The 18,366-nt window shown below is 47.2% G+C and overlaps 2 protein-coding genes across 6 annotated transcripts in view; one reads left to right on the forward strand and one right to left on the reverse strand.

Moving 5' to 3' along the window:
* Nucleotides 1–561: 561 nt before the first annotated feature.
* On the reverse strand, nt 562–10,399 carry FDX2 (ferredoxin 2). 3 transcript variants are annotated; one of them, XM_073680454.1, is made up of 6 exons: nt 10,181–10,272; nt 7,825–8,006; nt 6,201–6,252; nt 5,379–5,485; nt 3,691–3,778; nt 562–2,846 (listed from the first exon to the last, which is right to left on the reverse strand). In XM_073680454.1, exons 2-6 carry the CDS (start codon nt 7,991–7,993, stop codon nt 2,690–2,692), a joined length of 573 nt encoding a protein of 190 aa, XP_073536555.1. In that variant the 5' UTR covers nt 7,994–8,006; nt 10,181–10,272; the 3' UTR covers nt 562–2,689. The 3 variants fall into 3 exon arrangements, with proteins under 3 accessions (XP_073536555.1, XP_073536553.1, XP_073536554.1); XM_073680452.1 differs by lacking the exon at nt 10,181–10,272 and adding an exon at nt 10,273–10,399 and having other exon boundaries at nt 563–2,846; XM_073680453.1 differs by lacking the exon at nt 10,181–10,272 and adding an exon at nt 10,273–10,336 and having other exon boundaries at nt 563–2,846; nt 7,825–8,043.
* Nucleotides 10,400–10,474: 75 nt separating this feature from the next.
* Nucleotides 10,475–18,366, forward strand: part of ARK2N (arkadia (RNF111) N-terminal like PKA signaling regulator 2N) — a 43,906-nt gene continuing 36,014 nt past the window's right edge. For all 3 annotated transcript variants that reach the window (XM_073680455.1, XM_073680457.1, XM_073680456.1), the window contains exon 1: nt 10,475–10,643. The gene's annotated coding sequence lies outside the window, so the exon portion shown is untranslated. The remainder of the gene's footprint in view (nt 10,644–18,366) is intronic.

Consider the following 18,366-nt stretch of genomic DNA (forward strand, 5'->3'; position numbering starts at 1 on the left):
GCGATCTGAACTAGCTCCGGTCACTTTTAGTAGAGGCAGGTACTGGCTGTATAATGCAGCTGGCACCCTCCTGAGACTGACGGCAGCGATCTGAGCTAGCTCCGGTCACTTTTAGTAGAGGCAGGTACTGGCTGTATAATGCAGCTGGCACCCTCCTGAGACTGGCGGCAGCGATCTGAACTAGTTCCGGTCACTTTTAGTAGAGGCAGGTACTGGCTGTATAATGTAGCTGGCACCCTTCTGTGCCTGCTACATACATCTGCACCTGATGTAGGACGTATTATTATGCCATATGTTGGAAAAGGGTTAATGTGACATTAATAGGATGGGCAGAGTTTTTTCCAGCCCAGCCAAATTTACTATCATTTACAAGAGATCAGTGCTGTTGGATTGCAGATGCTCCATATACTGAAAAAGATCATAGGCAGCGAATATTGGTCACCTAGCTAGCAGGTATACGGCGCATAGGAGCTGCACATACAAAGGACGATATCGCTGTTATCTACCACTTATCATACTGCATAAAATAGCTTTATTCATCACCGTGACCTAAAAGTCTAAAACAGAAAATAGTCAGTATCCATTCTGTCTAGCAGCCTCCGGAAATCTTATTCACGCGTTATATTTACAGTTATAACACATATTTAGGCATCCACAATATTTCAGTGTGATCCCATCCCCCGCACAGTGACGTCTGAGGTTCGTCAAGGCAGTAATAAGCCCTAAAAAAAGCACGTGGCGGATGAGCTGGGCATTACAAAGTGGATGAAATTGCACCAAATCTTATCCACCAGGTGCAGAAAGTGACCTGGGGTGCGGGATTTTAATCCTGCGGCCGTTAATTAATGCTGCAAGCTTTACCATGGCTTAATAAAAGGGGGGGGGTATGTAGGCAAGTGCAGACGGTTTTAACTGCTTCGATGCATCTAATAGGAACTAAGCAGCAATTTTACAACTAATTTTGAACTATGCATATGCTCCGATCCAAGGGTCACGTGTTAATTCTACTTGCTTTTCCTCCAAATCAGATGAGTGAGAAATGTGACCGCCCTTTTGTATCTGCCTCATAAAAGGGAGGCCAGAAAGAGCCTCATTGTAATGAAAGTGGTGAAAATCAGCGGGTGCGTTTCTTTCATATTTTCTCCCAAAATTGGACATTTTCCCAAATCTCTGCCACTTCCTTTAATTATGTCTTATGCTCCACACTCATCATATTAGGAGGTGGGAGGGAGATCTGATTACTTTGAAAGTTGGCCAAAGTGAAAAATCATTGCAATAGTCCATGCAATATGGGAAACCAATGTCCGGGCAGCCGCCAGATTTACGCCATCTTTTGACCTACTACACACCAGAAAACTGGAAAGCGCCAATAAGGTGATTCATGTAAATTGTGATTCCGATCGTTTTGGAGCTTAGAAAACTAAAGTGTTGAGTACGGCACACAGAATTATTACTTTGGCACAAAACATAAATCTGAAATTCGGCGCCAAGATTTTGGACCAAAATACAGCAGAAAAGAGGAGCAGCAATCTACGAAAATGTGGCACATTTGCCCCCCCCCCCCCCCCTTAATGAATCTGTTTTTCTTTAAGCAGCTTCAATAACCTGTTTGTACTTTTCTAATCGTGACACATCCGCCTGCATAAGAGCTGTATACAAAAAACGAGTGAGACATTATATATATATTTATTTATATTAAAGAGGTATTCTGGTCTTGGCTAACCACTGGACAGATGGGTGCGGGTCCCACCACTGTAACCCAACCATTCTCTGTTCTCTCCTGGCCACAAGAGGAGATACTGAAAGAAGCAGCAGGTTGCTTGTGCGCCCTGCTGCATCATGCAAGGGAGTGACAGGATGCTCATGCGACCAGCTGCTCCATGACACTTCTCCTAGTCACTGTCTTACTGCCAGTAGCGGGATCCACACTGAGCTCACAGTTATCGCCTGTCACTCTACATAGACTGTGATACCCCTTTAATACAATTAAAAACGTTCTCATTTTACCAAAGTGGAGTATTAAACAGGTCATCCACTTTTGGGGACATTTCTTTTTTACTTAAAAGCATGTATTTTGGTAGCTAAAATGATATTTGCAATTGAGATTCATTGGAAAAGTTGGCTCCGTTAGGCTTTTACAGGCTGCAAAATTCATCTTTGACACCGTCTGTGGTCATAAATTAGGAGAAAAAGATAAAAGTTACAAACTTTCCGTCATATAATATGAAGGAGCTCACTGATGGATTCTCAGTTAACTCATTCTGCTGCCAGCAATAGACGGTGTTAACGTTGAGGCTATAAAAGGTAAATGGTGTAAAATTCTAATATTTTTTAGCCCTAAATACAGGCATTAAATAAGGTGGACAACCCTTAAATGACACTGCTGCATTCCCCTAATAAATAAGAAACGACCATATGAGCTGCAGGATGGTCCTATTCTCACATTGTGTACAATAAATTCAGGTGTCCAGCACTTTCCTCTACCGATCTGTGCGTCGTCAGGTAGTCGATAATTAGGCAGTAGGTAATAAAAATGACTTTGGTTAAAGGCAAAATGTCAGCTGAGGAATATAATGATGAAGGCGCCCCCTGGTGGATGAATGAAAAACATCTTCCCCGGACTGCAGAGACTTCACCAGCTACATCTCCTCTTGTGCGTTACGTTCTGGATCAACCATTTGGATCGTCCTCAGTGCGGCTTCGGCACGTGGCCGTCCACGTAAAAGTTTCTAGTTATTTTAGGGAGCGTGAACTCCGCTCCATTCAGTTCTTTAGTGAGGATGATCTGGCATCCGAGGCGGGAGTTTTCTTGGAGCATCGGTGCCATGTCCAGCATGTCGTCCTCCCTGAGAAAGCAGAAAGACTGTGAAACACTTGTGGCTAGTGCAGAGGGAATGTAGTTCCACTTATCACCACTAGAGAGCGCTTGTGCAATGCAAGTGAAGGAATAGTTCTAACCGTCCCCCCAAAAAAATGGAATTTGGCGCTATATCCTGTTTAAGGGGCTTTTTGGCCACCTGCCGCAGGGATCTATTCAAGTGAAAAGGGGCGCAAGAAACGCAAAGAGCAGTGGACGTCCCAGAGGAGAGATCCTCAGCGATTGAAGGAGTTGACCACTCCTGGCCAGCCCAAAAATGTAAAAAAAAAAAATTCTTACCTACCAGACCAGTACATTTCATCCAATCTCCCAGCAATCAAGTGACCGCTGCAGCCAATCAAGTGACCGCTGCAGCCAAACAGCAGCCACTGATTGGCTACAGTATTCACTATTCCATCTGAGGTTTTGGTGATCAGCTGATCGCTTCAATTCTGAAGCTGCAGCGGCCGCTACAGGACAAATGTAGTATTACACCCTGACCTTTCAAAATAATGGCCGCCCATGTAAAGATGGTGCCATTCCACCAAGATCATCCCAGGACCACGCGTCTGTATATTCTAATAATATCCAATCTCTCAGGACAGGGACAAATACAGAAATGCAAAGGAAAAGTGGAGCGACCAATCAGATCCCAGCTATTATTTATTGTGCATTTTGGGTCTAAAATAAAAAAAAATAAAAAAGTGCAACTTAAAGGGATTGTCCATAAATTCAAGAGGCAGAACGGATCCTTTAATGGATTTCTCAGGACCACGTCTCTTGTTATGATACATGTACCCCCCCAACCCCGTGTATTAATATAAAAGAATCACCTTTCGTCCGGATCGGGGAGTTTATCGTAATGCTCGGTGCTGACGTACACCTGACAGGTGGAACAGGCGAGAGACGACTCACAGGCTCCTGTGGGCGACACAAGGGAGAAGCTACTGGACAGGCGCAGAGGAAAGAAGCAAAAATAAGGAACTGAACTGTAATAAAAGCAGCAGAAACCAGGAATAAGAAGGAAAAGGCTGCGGTGAGTACGAGGCCGGCCGGAGCCTGCGGGGTTATTCCCAACAGCCTCCCTTATCACCCCTCCAAAGGACATAAGGGGGTCCGACTGCTCAGAAAAAAAATAATCATTGTTATATTTACCCAGATCCAGGGGGTAACATTTCTCCTTGAGGAGAGTGACATGTCAAGCCTGACATACCAAGGTGAGGAGACGTAAGCCATGCAATGCTCCTCTGGGAAATTAAATATGCAAATTGTCTCTTCAGAGAGGAAGGACTAGAACTCTAGCGCCACCTATAGGAAGTAGCAATCCTAAAAGTCAACATGGATCCTTTAGTGAGCCACATGACTTAGGATAAAAGCCAAACCAGGAATCTCAGTTTGCAGACACTGTGTTTTGGGGTATTGCCCCTCGTCAGTGCAAAGTGTGAGATCTGGTTTGGCTGGGTGAGAGGCTTAAAAAGTCTCCTCACCTTGGCATGTCAGGCTTGATGTGTCCCTCTTCAAGGAGAAATGTTACTCTGTCAGACGCCTCTCACCCAGCCAAACCAGACCTCACACTTTGCACTAATGAGGAGCAGTACCCCGAAACACAGTGTCTGCAAATTGAGATTCTCGTTTGGCAAGGTTCGTTAAAGGGTCGATATTGACTTTTAGGATTGCTCCTTCCAGTAGGGGTCTCAGAAAATGGTGACACAATCTAATTATTTTTTAATTACTAAATTATTTTTTTTTAACCGCTATCTACAGACCTGGAGGGTGACGTCACCGGGTCATTTTTCAGGCATAATGAATGCCATAAACCCCACCCAAAAAAAAAACAATTGAATTTATTTTTTTATTTTTCACCATTTCATCTTTGATTTTTTTTTACATTTTTCCACTACATTATATGATAAAGCGGCCGGGGTCATTCAAAACTACGACCCGTCCTGTAAAAATTTTATTTTTTAAAAAGTCCTACGTCGATGGAAAAAAGAAACGCAAAGGTCATGCCTCTTGGAAGAAGGGTGGGGGGAAAACTAAACCGTGGCTCGGCTGATTCAGACGGCACCGGCCGCTGAGCTCGGTGATTGGCTGCAGCTGTGACGTGCGCTATAGTCATCACATGACCGCTGTAGTGGCGAGTACCAGTTGCCATCGATCCGCAATGACCTTTCACCCGTAGTGCCGTTATAGCCTGCAGCATATATACTGTATACACCATAGCATGTGAGGGCAGAGGTCGCATGATGGCGGGAAAAATGGGTGAGAATTGGCAAAATTAGTGTCTTATTTATGGTTGGCTCAAAATAATCCTCCCGGTTTATAAAGTATAAAAGCAGCAACAGCGCCACCTTTGCCTAATGGCCGTGCCTGGTATTACAGTTCTGCTACCATAGAAAGGCCCATGTGACAGAAGTGAATAATCCGTCTCAGACTGTGGGAACGTTCCTGTATTATGGACTATGGGATAAAAAAAACAATAACCCCAGTCCGCCCCAGTTCTGGGACGTTTTATACGTACCTTCCAAGTCGATGCCGTACCTATGAGCAAGGTATAAGACGCTTTCCCCGATCTTCCCTTTCACAGGGATTCTCTTGCCTTCCCGGTCCACAAACATGACATCCACCCTGCGGTTACACAGGATACGGAATATCAAGACTTTGGCATTTTATACTCCCATCATCTCTAGAGCTGCACTCATAATTCTGCTGACTTCCTATGACTCCAGGGATGGCACCTGGCATATATTTCATGTGACGTTGTTGTGATTGTCCCTAATACTTACAGACCAGTTGTGTCTCCTATATGCATCAGGGAGTCATGTCGAGTCTGGATGCCAAAGGTGGGACGCGGACCCCTCACTAGTAGCCTTAAAGGGGCTGTTCCCCATTGATTTTTTATTTTATTTTTAATTTTATAACATTCAGAATGGCCAAAAATAATAAAGTATAATGGCTTAAATAATCCCCCGCGACTCCTCTTCTAACACTTAGGTCTCCATGCTTCCCGACGGGTATGTGACCGATACACCACTGCGGTCAGTGATTGGGTGCAGCGGTCACAATCCCATCCTGAACCAATAAGCTAGAAAATAAGCAGTGAGGAATTTTCTTTACTATTATATTAGAGAATTGAGGGTGGTTAAAGAAAAAAAAGTTAATAAACCAGGACGGGGCAGAAAGTTACTATTGTTACTATGATTTAACAGATTCCAGGTCCTGAGCACATGTACCAATACCAGAGCATCTTTCCTGTATCGTTCCTCAGTTATTCCTCCTGGGAATCTAAACTAAATCAACCATTACTATTCCTCCTGACAATTTTTTTTTTTTTTTTACTTACGTCTCCTCTTTGGGCTCTTTTGCTGCTCCTTCCTCGTCAGCCTGGGGGGCGGCTAAACAGAAAATAACTCGGGTCAAAAGAAGTTATAAAAGGCAAAACGATATCAGAATGAGACGGATCCTTTTATTCCGTACATATAATAAATATTAGAACGCGTCTTCACTTAAACTTGGGTCAGAAAATTAGTAGCTGAATTGCAGAAGCCATTTGTAGCCGCTGCGGAGCTGTCGTTTAGTCACAGAGTCAACCAGGTCCTATAGAAATGCACAGTCCCTGCTCACTCCTCCACTGTCCATACTATAGATACTGTGTTACTATAGGTAACACAGCCGGGGAGCAAGAGGGTAGATTAGTTTTTCTTACAAGTCACAGTGTAAGTTTAGTGTCCTGGGAGGCAAGTAAATAATTTACTACACTCACAATTAGCAGGGTCAGGCGTCTGGAGAGAATGGACCTACTGGGTCACTACTGAATTTGGCTTAGGACTAAAGTCCACTGGACCGTTCGGTGGGGATGGACTGTCATTTGTGAGCATGTCAAAGCCCTTTCCAGTTTCTGACAACTCCAACTCAAAAATATCTCCCGGTTCCGCAGATTCCTTAACCAAGAATCTACAAAAACACTAGTGCATGCCCTCATCATCTCCCACCTTAACTACTGCAACCTCCTGCTCTGTGACCTCCCTTCTACAACTCTTGCATTCCTCCAATCTATCCTAAACTCTGCTGCCCGACTAATCCACCTGTCCCCCCGCTATTCCCCGGCCTCTCCTCTCTGTCAATCCCTGCACTGGCTCCTCATTGCCCAGAGACTCCAGTTCAAAACCCTAACCCTGGCATACAAAGCCATCCACAACCTGTCTCCTGCATATATCTCTGACCTAGTCTCCGGGTACAGACCTGCACGCAGCCTCCGATCCTCACAAGATTTCCTGCTCTACTCCCCTTCCCACAATCGCATACAAGATTTCTCCCGTGCACCCCCTACTCTGGAACTCTCTACCCCAACACATCAGACTCTTACCGACCGTGGAAACCTTCAAAAGGAACCTGAATACCTACCTCTTCCGACAAGCCTACAGCCTGCAGTAACCACCGCTCCACCATACCACTGCACGACCAGCTCTACCCCCACCTACTGTATCCTCACCCATGCCTTGTAGACTGTGAGCCCTCGCTCCTCCTGTACCAATCGTTTTGTTCAAGATTATTGTAATTGTTCTTGTATGTATACCCCCTTTTCACATGTAAAGCGCCGTGGAATAAATAGTGCTATAATAATAAATAGTAATAATATATTCTCCTACATGTACGAAAACACCATTTAAAAGGACATTCTTATCTCATAAAGTTAAAGGACTTCTACAGTGAAAACAAGTTAACTCCATCCACAGGATGGGTGATCACTTACTGATCACTGGTGGTCCAACCACTGGGACTCGCATCGATTGGCAAGACGGGGGGGCTTTGATCCACGTTAAAAAAGAAAGCTGTGCGCATACCTAATTGCCTCTCCATTCATTCCCTATCGGGCTGCTGAGCAGCTCCCAGGAAGTCAGACCCCTCACGAATTACACACTGATGGGTTATCCTGGGATCCAAACACTCAATAATACAAATCTCACCTGTGCTCTGATCCATTCTGCCTCTGTCCTCGTCACTCCGCAGATTCCTCGGACTGTGCTGCCTAAAACCTGCAGAGACCTGGGACATCCTCCATGCTCCATTACTCCTGGAGCACCAGGATGTCACACAGACGGCTCTCATGCCTCTTCTTATCAGGGAGACAGCCATGTGTCTGACAGATCTGGGGGAGCAAAGAGGTGAATGTCCTGATCCAGACCCTTCAACAAATCCAGATGTGCAACAAAAAATAAAGTATTGGAAGATATTAATTATTATATATCATTACATTACTTATCCTGTACTGATCCTGAGTTACATCCTGTATTATACCCCAGAGCTGCACTCACTATTATGCTGGTGCAGTCACTGTGTACATACATTACATTACTTATCCTATACTGATCCTGAGTTACATCCTGTATTATACTCCAGAGCTGCACTCACTATTCTGCTGGTGCAGTCACTGTGTACATACATTACATTACTGATCCTGTACTGATCCTGAGTTACATCCTGTATTATGCTCCAGAGCTGCACTCACTATTCTGCTGGTGCAGTCACTGTGTACATACATTACATTACTGATCCTGTACTGATCCTGAGTTACATCCTGTGTTATACTCCAGTGCTGCACTCACTATTCTGCTGGTGCAGTCACTGTGTACATACATTACATTACTTATTCTGTACTGATCCTGAGTTACATCCTGTATTATACTCCAGAGCTGCACTCACTATTCTGCTGGTGCACTCACTGTGTACATACATTACATTACTTATCCTGTACTGATCATGAGTTACATCCTGTATTATACTCCAGAGCTGCACTCAGAATCAATAAAGGAAAAGTAATACAATATACACTATATGGAGAAAAGTATTGGTCAGCATGTCTTAATCTTTGAATTCAGGTTTTACATTAAAGGGGTATTCCCATCTCCAAGATCCTATCCCAATATGTAGTAGGTGTAAAAATAATATTAGCAAATACCTCCAATTAGAAATGTAGTTTAGTTTTTCTGATTCGCTATGTCTCTTTCCTCATGTGCAGGCTTTGCAGGACCTTAGGTATCCATGGTTAGGTTCACTAGCAACTAGATAACTGTCACTATATCAGTGGTCATAACCATGGATACCTAAAGTCCTGCAAAGCCTGCACATGAGGAAAGAGACATAGCGAATCAGAAAAACTATAATGTATTTCTAATTGGAGGTGTTTGCTAATACAATTATTACTACACCTACTACATATTGGAATAGGATCTTGGAGTTGGGAATACCCCTTTAATTCTCTTTATCCAGACATCAGGCTCCCCGCCATGCTGTCTGTCTTTACTAACATGTGACACAAAACAGAGCGGGGTCACCGAGTGCTGAGAAGCAGAGGGCAGAAACGTCACCACCGCTCTGACCCCATAACTGCAGAGTCCAGACCTCCTCTGGTATAACATCAGCACAAACACTGCGCCCCTGCCAGGAGCTTTATGGCCGAGCAGCTGCATGCAGCCGTACATCACCAAGCACAATGCCGAGCATCAGATGGAGTGGTGTAAAGCCGCCACCACTGGACTCTGGAGGAGACGTGTTCTGTGCAGTGATGGATCACACTTCTCTGCGTCTGATGGAGGAGTCTGGGTTTGGTGAAGAAGAACGTTCCCCCCCTGACTGCATTGTGCCCCTGTACAGATGGTGGAGGAGGATAATGCTCTGGGCTGTTATCAGGGGGCGGCCTCAGCTTATTGGTTCCAGTGAAGGGAAATCTTATTCCTTCAGCACAAGACATTGTGGACAATTGTAGCCTCCAGCTTTGTGGGAACAGTTTGGGGTTCACCCTTTTGTTCCCCATGACTGAGCCCAGTGCACAAGCTCCATACAGACATGGGGGAGAACATGAGCGGCCGCACAGAGGCCGGACCTCAGCCCCATCCTATAATGGAGATTATGAGCCCGGCCTCCCCCAACATCAGGGTCTCACCCCACTAATGATCTTCTGGATGAAGGGGCAAAAATTCCCCAAATATCTTATAAATCCTCCCCAGAAGAGTGCGGGCCATTATAACTGCAGAAGATGACCCCATATTAATGTCTATGGATGGAGGATGGGAGGTTAGGAAAGCTCCTGGAGGGGGATGTGGAGGTCAGAACTTAATTCGGGAAATTTTTTAATATTTTTCATTCTTGAACTAAAATTTCATTTTTATCACAACTTTTTTTTTTATCGAAAACCCCCCAAAACTCTCCATCGTCACGTGACCTGAGGTGCAGAACCGGCAGCAGACGGAAGTGCAGTCACGTGACTCTGCAGTGACCCGCTGCTAAATGGTCACTCTATAGCCTGGGAAAGGGCCACATTACCCGCAGGGTGAGGGTGCAGCCCCGTCCTGACTACAGACAGTGACGTACAACAGGAAAAAAAGGTTGTCAGACCCATAACATACGGCACTCACCTAGGAATCACTTCCGGTTTTCTACTTTGCCTCCTCCAATATGGCGCCTTCGTCCTTCCAAAACGTACTTACGTCATCCAAACGTAAGCGTCTTACTTGACGGTTAATACCATAGAGTTGGAGACAGTCGTCCCTGAATGCCCTTTGTGGTGAAAGGCCCTACGCCCCGCCCACTTACTGTAATTTAATTGGACGGCGTCCTGCTAGCTCCGCCTTTTCCCTCTGCACCGGAAGAGACTGCTAGAGAGGATCGAGCGGCAGTGCGATGACATCTTGGCGGAGCTAAGAGTCCGGAGGGGGCTGTGGCGGAGGGAGATGCGTCTGGCCGGCGGTGTGCGGAGGAGTCTGGACACTGACTGACTCCTGAGTCGGTGAGTTGTAGAGCGGGCGGCGTCAAGGCCTCAGCCGGGCGGAGAGTGAGGGGGAGGATGACACAGGATGGAGGGGCCTGCGGCTGCTGCACGTACACTGTTCTGCTGGATGACAGCTGCTGCTCCCTGTTATCAGGGTGACGGCGATCACACGTAATCTGTTCTCTGTTATCAGCCAGATGGGGATTACAGGGACACAATTCTGTTTTCAGCCAATTTAGTGTCGGTAAAAATTGCCTTGGTCATGTTGATGCAGTGTGTTGTTCTCTGTTATCAGCCACTGCAGCCAAGGTATTGGCATACTATAGGACAGAGGAAGGCAGTCTGTTGTCCCCTGTTATCAGCCGTTTCTGCCTAGTGGAGAGCGGATTACTGGCCGTTGTTCCCTGTTATCAGCCAATAAGCTTAGATCATTGGTGGCTATAAGACAGTCCACTATTCTGTTATCAGCCAAGGTAAAAGCAGACTGCCTGCAGGACAGATGAGTGCAGTCTGTTGCTCCCTGTTATCAGCCACTTCAGTTTAGGGGTGGCGGACTGTAGGGCTGCAGATTATAGGGTGGTGTTTCCTGTTATCAGCCAGTTTTGCTTAGGTAAAAGCTGACTATAGGGCAGTCTGTTGTTCCCTGTTATCAGCCACTTAGGCCAAGTTATGGCTGACTATAGGATAGGTGGATGCAGTCTAGCGTTCCCTGTTATCAGCCAATGTGGCCAAGTTATGGCTGACTGTGACTGATGTGCAGTTTTGTGCTCCCTGTTATCAGCCGTTTTAGGTTACGGAGCGCAGGGCTGAAGGGCCATTAAATGCAGTATTTTGCCCAGTTATCAGGCGTCTAGTGTCTTTGTGTTCTTCAATACTATGGCGGCTGCCCCCCTCCATCACTGGCTTTTATCGCCCCCCCCTGCAAACCATCTGATTATCTGCCCCTATGGCACTGTATGTAGGTGGGTTTGTCGTGCCGGAGGCTACAATATTCAGTATCTACCGGGAAAGCTGCCCAATGAGCCATATTTATGGGAAACTGTGGTGTGGAAGGGGAGAACCAGTGATTAATGAGATTGGATTGTTATATTATGGGGAGCTTTGAGAATGGCTGTAATCTTTAGAAGGTCGGTTTTTTTCAGGTTTGGGGTACTTTTTCTCCAATCTGTGTGCTTTGCCCAGTATCCCTTATGTCTGCTGACTAGTTCCCCAGCCTGCAATCCTGCGTGAATGTCAGCTGGACCCGCACTGCTCTGCCACACAGTCCAGCTCCACTGTCTTGAGTACCGCCCTCGATGTCCGGATCTGACGGGGGTCTCCTGACCCACTTACATGTATGAGTCTCCAATAAGGAGCCCCGCGGCCGGTCCGGACATCAGTCTCTGAGTGTTGGACTTATGAAACTGGCCTTAATGTGTGTCCTCCCATCGTCACCCTTCCACAATGACCGTACTCCAATCCCGCTGTGCTACAGGAGCTAGTGCTTGAGGAGGAAGGTCCTGGCTGGGCTGTGCACAGATGTCTTCCCAGAATTTCTTCCATTGTAATAGGAATCTAGGCCTTTGCAACAATTTTAAATGCCCCAGTACCTAAGAAGCAAAGATGCCCTTACACTGTCCGATGGTCATGCACATGCGTTCCTGTAAATGTGCAATCAGGTTTCCTATCGCCCAATGAATGAACAAAATGACCATTTGGTTTGTCTAAAGATAGTCATCGTTCTCGGCAGCACATTGTTCCTGTGCAAACGAGTCATCGTTCTCGGCAGCACATTGTTCCTGTGCAAACCGGATCTGTGCTGCTGGCAGCCTATGTGCACAGGACATAGCGATCAGTGCAAACCGGCTGCTAAAGGACCGTGAGCCGGCTTCTATGCCGGCTATCAGCAGCCCGTCGGCCACTGTAAACCATCCCTGAGACTGCAGGATCGGATGATGTCGTCTGTAGTCATAGGCCTGCAAAGGAGCTGTAAACGCAAAATGGTAGGATCATTTTATCCAAGGCTTTCAGGAAAGTGATTGCATTGGAGGCCATATTTTCATACCTTGTGAGCCAGTCGGGGGACAACTTCTAATCAGGGCTGTGGAGTCGGTAAGCCAAACCTCCGACTCCTCGATTTCCATGTCAACGACTCCGACTCCCTCATACATGGCTCATGTTTAAGTGATAAATTTACTGTAGCACAGATTCATCTCAGCTAAAAGTCCAGACCCTTAGATCAGGAATAGGACAGCCATTTATAGGACATTTCATAACTTTCCCAAATTCTTATGAAAAAATATTCCCCACAAACTGCATTGAACTACTGTACCCAATTTATTATATATTTTAGGAGTCGGTCCATTTTATACCGACTCGGACTCCACCAAAATGGACACCAACTCCACAGCCCTGCTTCTAATAAGCAGAAATGGAGGCAAAACATATTTGCAGTGGAGGAATGAGAATCCAGGAATTGACGTGGATTGTAAAATCCCAGAATTTGCTCCGTGTAGTTGTCCTTATCACCAGGAAGGATGGATCCAGTGCATGTGGCTATCATTTAGGACTTCATGGTGACTCGTGGCTACCACAATCCACTAGCCACTAAGCATTCACAGGTTACTCTACCGCTGGGAGTTGTAGTCTTAATAGTTGTGGGAAACCGCTTGTATATGGGATCTGGTCCCTGTTATTAGGGAGTTGCTGACACTCATACACTTATCAAATTGTGGGAGATGTCATAAGTGTCTGATAAATGGGGGTCTCTCCTTTGTCTACGCGGTGGTAAATGGGGGGGGGGGTCTCGCCTGTGTCTACGCGGTGGTAAATGGGGGGGGGGGGGGGTCTCGCCTGTGTCTACGCGGTGGTAAATGGGGGGGGGGGGGTCTCGCCTATGTCTACGCGGTGGTAAATGGGGGGGGGGGGGGGTCTCGCCTATGTCTATGCGGTGGTAAATGGGGGGGGGGGGTCTCGCCTGTGTCTACGCGGTGGTAAATGGGGGGGGGGGTCTCGCCTATGTCTATGCGGTGGTAAATGGGGGGGGGGGGTCTCGCCTGTGTCTACGCGGTGGTAAATGGGGGGGGGTCTCGCCTGTGTCTACGCGGTGGTAAATGGGGGGGGGGGGTCTCGCCTGTGTCTACGCGGTGGTAAATGGGGGGGTCTCGCCTGTGTCTACGCGGTGGTAAATGGGGGGGGGGGGTCTCGCCTGTGTCTACGCGGTGTTAAATGGGCGGGGGGGGGTCTCGCCTGTGTCTATGCGGTGGTAAATGCGGGGGGGGGGGGTCTCGCCTGTGTCTACGCAGTGGTAAATGCGGGGGGGGGGGGGGGGGGTCTCGCCTGTGTCTACGCAGTGGTAAATGCGGGGGGGGGGGGGGGTCTCGCCTGTGTCTACGCAGTGGTAAATGCGGGGGGGGGTCTCGCCTGTGTCTACGCAGTGGTAAATGCGGGGGGGGGGGGGTCTCGCCTGTGTCTACGCGGTGGTAAATGCGGGGGGGGTCTCGTCTGTGTCTACGCGGTGGTAAATGGGGGGGGGGGGACTCGCCTGTGTCTACGCGGTGGTAAATGGGGGGGGGGGGGACTCGCCTGTGTCTACGTGGTGGTAAATGGGGGGGTGGGGTGTCTCGCCTTTGCCTGCATGGTGATAAATGGGGGTCTCGGCTGTGCCTGCGTGGGAGTTGGCTGATTCTGTTCCTCCCATAGAATCGGGCACACACCACCTCTCCATATATTTCTTTCTTGTGAGGGGAAGCCCACACCCCTCTGTTTTAGTTTCCACATCTCTTCACATCCCAGGGGTCCGGCCGTAACTTTCACACTTATTGCAGATCTCACATCGGGCGGCCTTGATGAAATGTTTCACAGTCAAGACAAAAACTGGATGGGGGGGCTGAGTATTGTTTGGGTGGTCTGAGTTACTTATCCATCATGTTTGTGTGGGTTTTCCAGTTTGTCCCAATACTCCATTCATCTACTGGCCCTACAGTGAGTCTGGGGAAGGGGCATTAGATCAGTCCCAGTGGGGGGCAGGTTATGTGAATGGTGGGATTCGTCTGTAGTGATCGCCACCTAGAGGTGACAAACAACTGCTGCCTTTTCTACAAGTGGCAAAGCCCTATCAGCCCCTACGATATAATAAATGTCTTTGGTACTGAGCGTCCTCGGCTCTGGCTGCCCCCATATGTCATCCCCTTGGGGGGGCCGCTCTGCTATATTACGGCTGTAAATAGCATTTGTCACATTTGTAGACATTTTGGCCTCAGCTTAACATCACATGCAGCAGGAGCTATCACATCTCAAAATAGGAAACCAAGCAGATTAGCTAATTGAGCCGCGGCCGCTTCGCTCCGTGCATGGACTGCAATGAAAATCTCCCCGCTGAATGTTTTATAAAGGGAGCGCTGGGAGGAGCGGCGCGCTGCAATGTCCCTCTGGCTGTGAAGTTTCTGTATCTGGAGTGTATTTATTTCATGAAACCCAGCGCTGTAACCTTAGGTCTCTTCTCGCGTTCCCACTAGGCCTAAATGCAGTATCTTGTAGTCACAGCTGCCAGGGGAGGCGGGCGCCCTGCCTGTGATACCCACAATGGAGCCGCTCCGGGCACAGACCTGGGTGCATGAATATTGCAGGAGGTCCTCATAGACTGCACAGCTCGGTGCCAACTCTGCTGTAAACCCCAAGAATTCAGGGGTGAAGCCAATTAACCCCTTTATAGCCTCCAGCCATGCCATCCTCTGAGGTCCGAAGAGCTGAGATATGGGAAAATGTTCTTTGGAGGACTCCAGAGCAACGAGCTGCCCATGGAGCTAGATTACTAGGCCTTCCTCACAATGTCTAGAGGAGATCCGTAAATGGCAGCTGGAGAGGAGGGGGGTGCAGCTGCAGGTTCTCTCCTGTGTCTCACCAACTGAGGACCCTCCTTTTATTCTCGAAGTGGGCAACTGTTGACTGGTGCTCAGTAAACCAGACTGTCGCAATGTACACATGTTAGGGACCCCCCTAGGGTGCGTGTTTCTTAGAGTGAGACCCCAGGATGCACAACCATATACTGTGTTAGTCCTGACGGCGAATCACTTAGTGGCTGATAAAGCGATCCATCATCTAGACACCTGATTATCAACTGATCATTGGGAAAGCTTCTTCGGCTATGTTCACACGTTGTGTTTTTGCTGTGGTTTTTTTATGCAAAGTCTGAGATTTCAGAAATCTCATGCACACGTTGTTTTTGGGTTGTTTTCCTGAATGGTTTGGAAAACGGCTGCATATTTGCAAACTGCAGCATGTCGCTTCTTTCAGCGTTTTTGCAGTGTGTTTTTTTTCACCCATAGAAAGCAACAAGTGAGCGCCTTAGTCGATGTCTTAGGTAAACTATTCCCGACCAATTCGCCTCCCCTTGCTGTGACATTTGTAATTGTGTATTTTTTCATGAACTCATGAATAGTCACTATTTTTTTTTTTTTTCAGACATAAAAATATTTTCTATTACATAATTTGCCCTTTTTTCCAAAAATAGTTTGTCTTGCATTGGTGACCTGTGTTCATGCATCTGTGGTGGAAGAAAGCTGAACTATGGGATCCTGAAAAACGCAGCAAAGTGTCCATTTTGTAAGCAGTTTATTTCCTGCCAAGAAAGAAGGTTTTGCCTGCAGAGAAAAAACGCAACGTGTGAACATAGCCTTAAAGGCTCTTCCCACCTGCGCTGGAGATGCCATACATGTCCGATACCTGCGGGTGGCGTCTGTCTCAAGGTGGAGAGTGGAAACCTTGCTCCTGAGTCAGTTCTATGTGTGAGATACATGCAGGTCCCGCACCTCCTGTAGATACACCGTATATGGCTTATCACAGGGGGCCGGTGAACTGCTGACCACCAGCAGGGCTACCAAGGGCTTGTCAGTTTTTTGCATCATCTCTGCATGTAATGAAGCATAAGGCGGCTGTTGTGCGCGGAGCGTGTCAGCACACATTCACCCGCCCTGTCTCAGCCTGTCACTACATCTCTGCTCGTTACCGAGAGCGCAGAACCCACATCTGTCACCGGATGACTCATTTCCCCGAGGAGATATTCATCTCTGGTCCTATTAGTCGGCAGCATGTGCCGGATAATGCAAACAGCTCCACCGCGCGCCCTGCGTCACCACCGGCCGAGCGAGGCAAATCCTGCATTATATTGATGTATGGGGGGGGTGGGGGGCAGGGAGGATAGAGCATACAGCAGCACAGAGGTTTTAAGTGTCTCTTAGAAATAAGTCACCTATTATGAGGATAGGATTGTGATTGTGAAGGGTCACCAGCAGCATTGTGTCCCCCCCACACACACACAATGTCCTCAGTATCTCCTAATCTGTATCAGTGTGAACATAGCCTTACAGTGTGATCAGACGCCCCTTAAATCTTATGTCATGAAGATCTATTTTCTGTTCCTCGACTGCGTCTGACCACATTCACTTGGACGGCCATACTGCGGCTCCCCGCACGTTAGGCGGCTGAAGAGCCGCAAGGGAGGACGAAGAAAGTGAAGAGGACGCTGCGCTTACACCCTTTATTCTCAGGAGTTGTTGGGGAGTCTCGGATCGGTTAGATGGGAACAGTCTGACATAAGAGGTGTAACAGATCCTGTATCTAGTGCTACAAGCCCACTACATACAATGAAACATTGTAACAAAGTGCAGCTGTGTGAGCCCTCCTGAATAGTCTGACAATAATGAATGTGTCCATTCACTGACTGCAGGCAGAGATCTATGATCATACTTTGCATATCAATCGCTCCTAATTAGAGATGAGCGGTGTTCGACTAGAACTGTTCGCCAATCTCAAATTCGAGCTGTTTTGGGCGGTGTTCGAGTTGTTCGACGAACCCGAACGATTTGCAAAAAATTCGGCTGTTCGAGGTTATGTTCGATAACTGTTCGTACACCAAAAGCGTGTCCTGCATGGATTGTCTGCCACTCACTGTAATGCCACAGCCATGGTGGTTGTGGCATTACAGTGATTGCCCAAATCGATGGGAACAGTGCCAACAGTGAAACATGAAAAGCCGGCAATTCATCAGCGGCATACACCGGTACCCGACAATTTAGAACCGAAAGAATAGAGCTTCACACATAGATTAGATAGATATAAACATGTCAGCCACATATATACGAAGTACAGTGAAAGTGCTGCTTACTGTACTTGTCATTTAGCGTAAAGGATTTATCAAAAAAAATAATAGTGTTTTCATGCACCGTCTCTTTAAGAAAGCCGGCCGGCAATTCAGCATCTGTACCCGACAATTTATAACAGACAGAATAGAGCTTCACACATAGATTAGATAGATAGAAACATGTCAGTCACATATATATGAAGTACAGTGATAGTGTTGGTTACTGTACTTGTCATTTAGTATTAAAATAAAGGATTTATTATTAAAAAAATTGGCGTGGGGTTCCCCTTAATTTTAGGCTCTAGCGGAGGTTAAGCAGACGGCTGGGGCAGATGTTTGAAGCCTGGGAAGGGGGTAATACCCACGGAGCTTCCCAGGCTACTAATATCAGCCCCCAGCTGAATACATAGCCTTTACTAGCTATTAAAATGGGGGACCCCCCAAAAAAAATGACGTGGGGTCCCCCCTAATTTAATAGCTAGCAAAGGCTAGGCAGACAGCTGGGGGCTGATATTAATAGCCCAGGAAGGGAGCCATGAATATTGGCCCCCTCCCAGGCTAGAAACACCAGCCGTCAGCCGCCCCAGAAATGGCGCATTCATAGGATGCGCCAATTCTGGC

Source organism: Phyllobates terribilis, unplaced genomic scaffold (assembly GCF_046119375.1).
Source record: "Phyllobates terribilis strain yellow unplaced genomic scaffold, ASM4611937v1 Scaffold_1__5_contigs__length_1240528914, whole genome shotgun sequence".
NCBI classification, from domain to species: Eukaryota; Metazoa; Chordata; class Amphibia; order Anura; family Dendrobatidae; genus Phyllobates; species Phyllobates terribilis.

Excerpts from the sequence above, each read along its gene's own strand:
- FDX2 (XM_073680454.1), bottom strand. The coding sequence starts at position 7,993 with ATGGCTGTCTCCCTGATAAGAAGAGGCATGAGAGCCGTCTGTGTGACA. Across the intron at positions 6,253-7,824 it reads CAGAATGGATCAGAGCACAG|CCGCCCCCCAGGCTGACGAG; the intron begins GTGAGATTTGTA and ends TTTTCTGTTTAG. Across the intron at positions 3,779-5,378 it reads GTACGGCATCGACTTGGAAG|GAGCCTGTGAGTCGTCTCTC; the intron begins GTACGTATAAAA and ends TGTCGCCCACAG.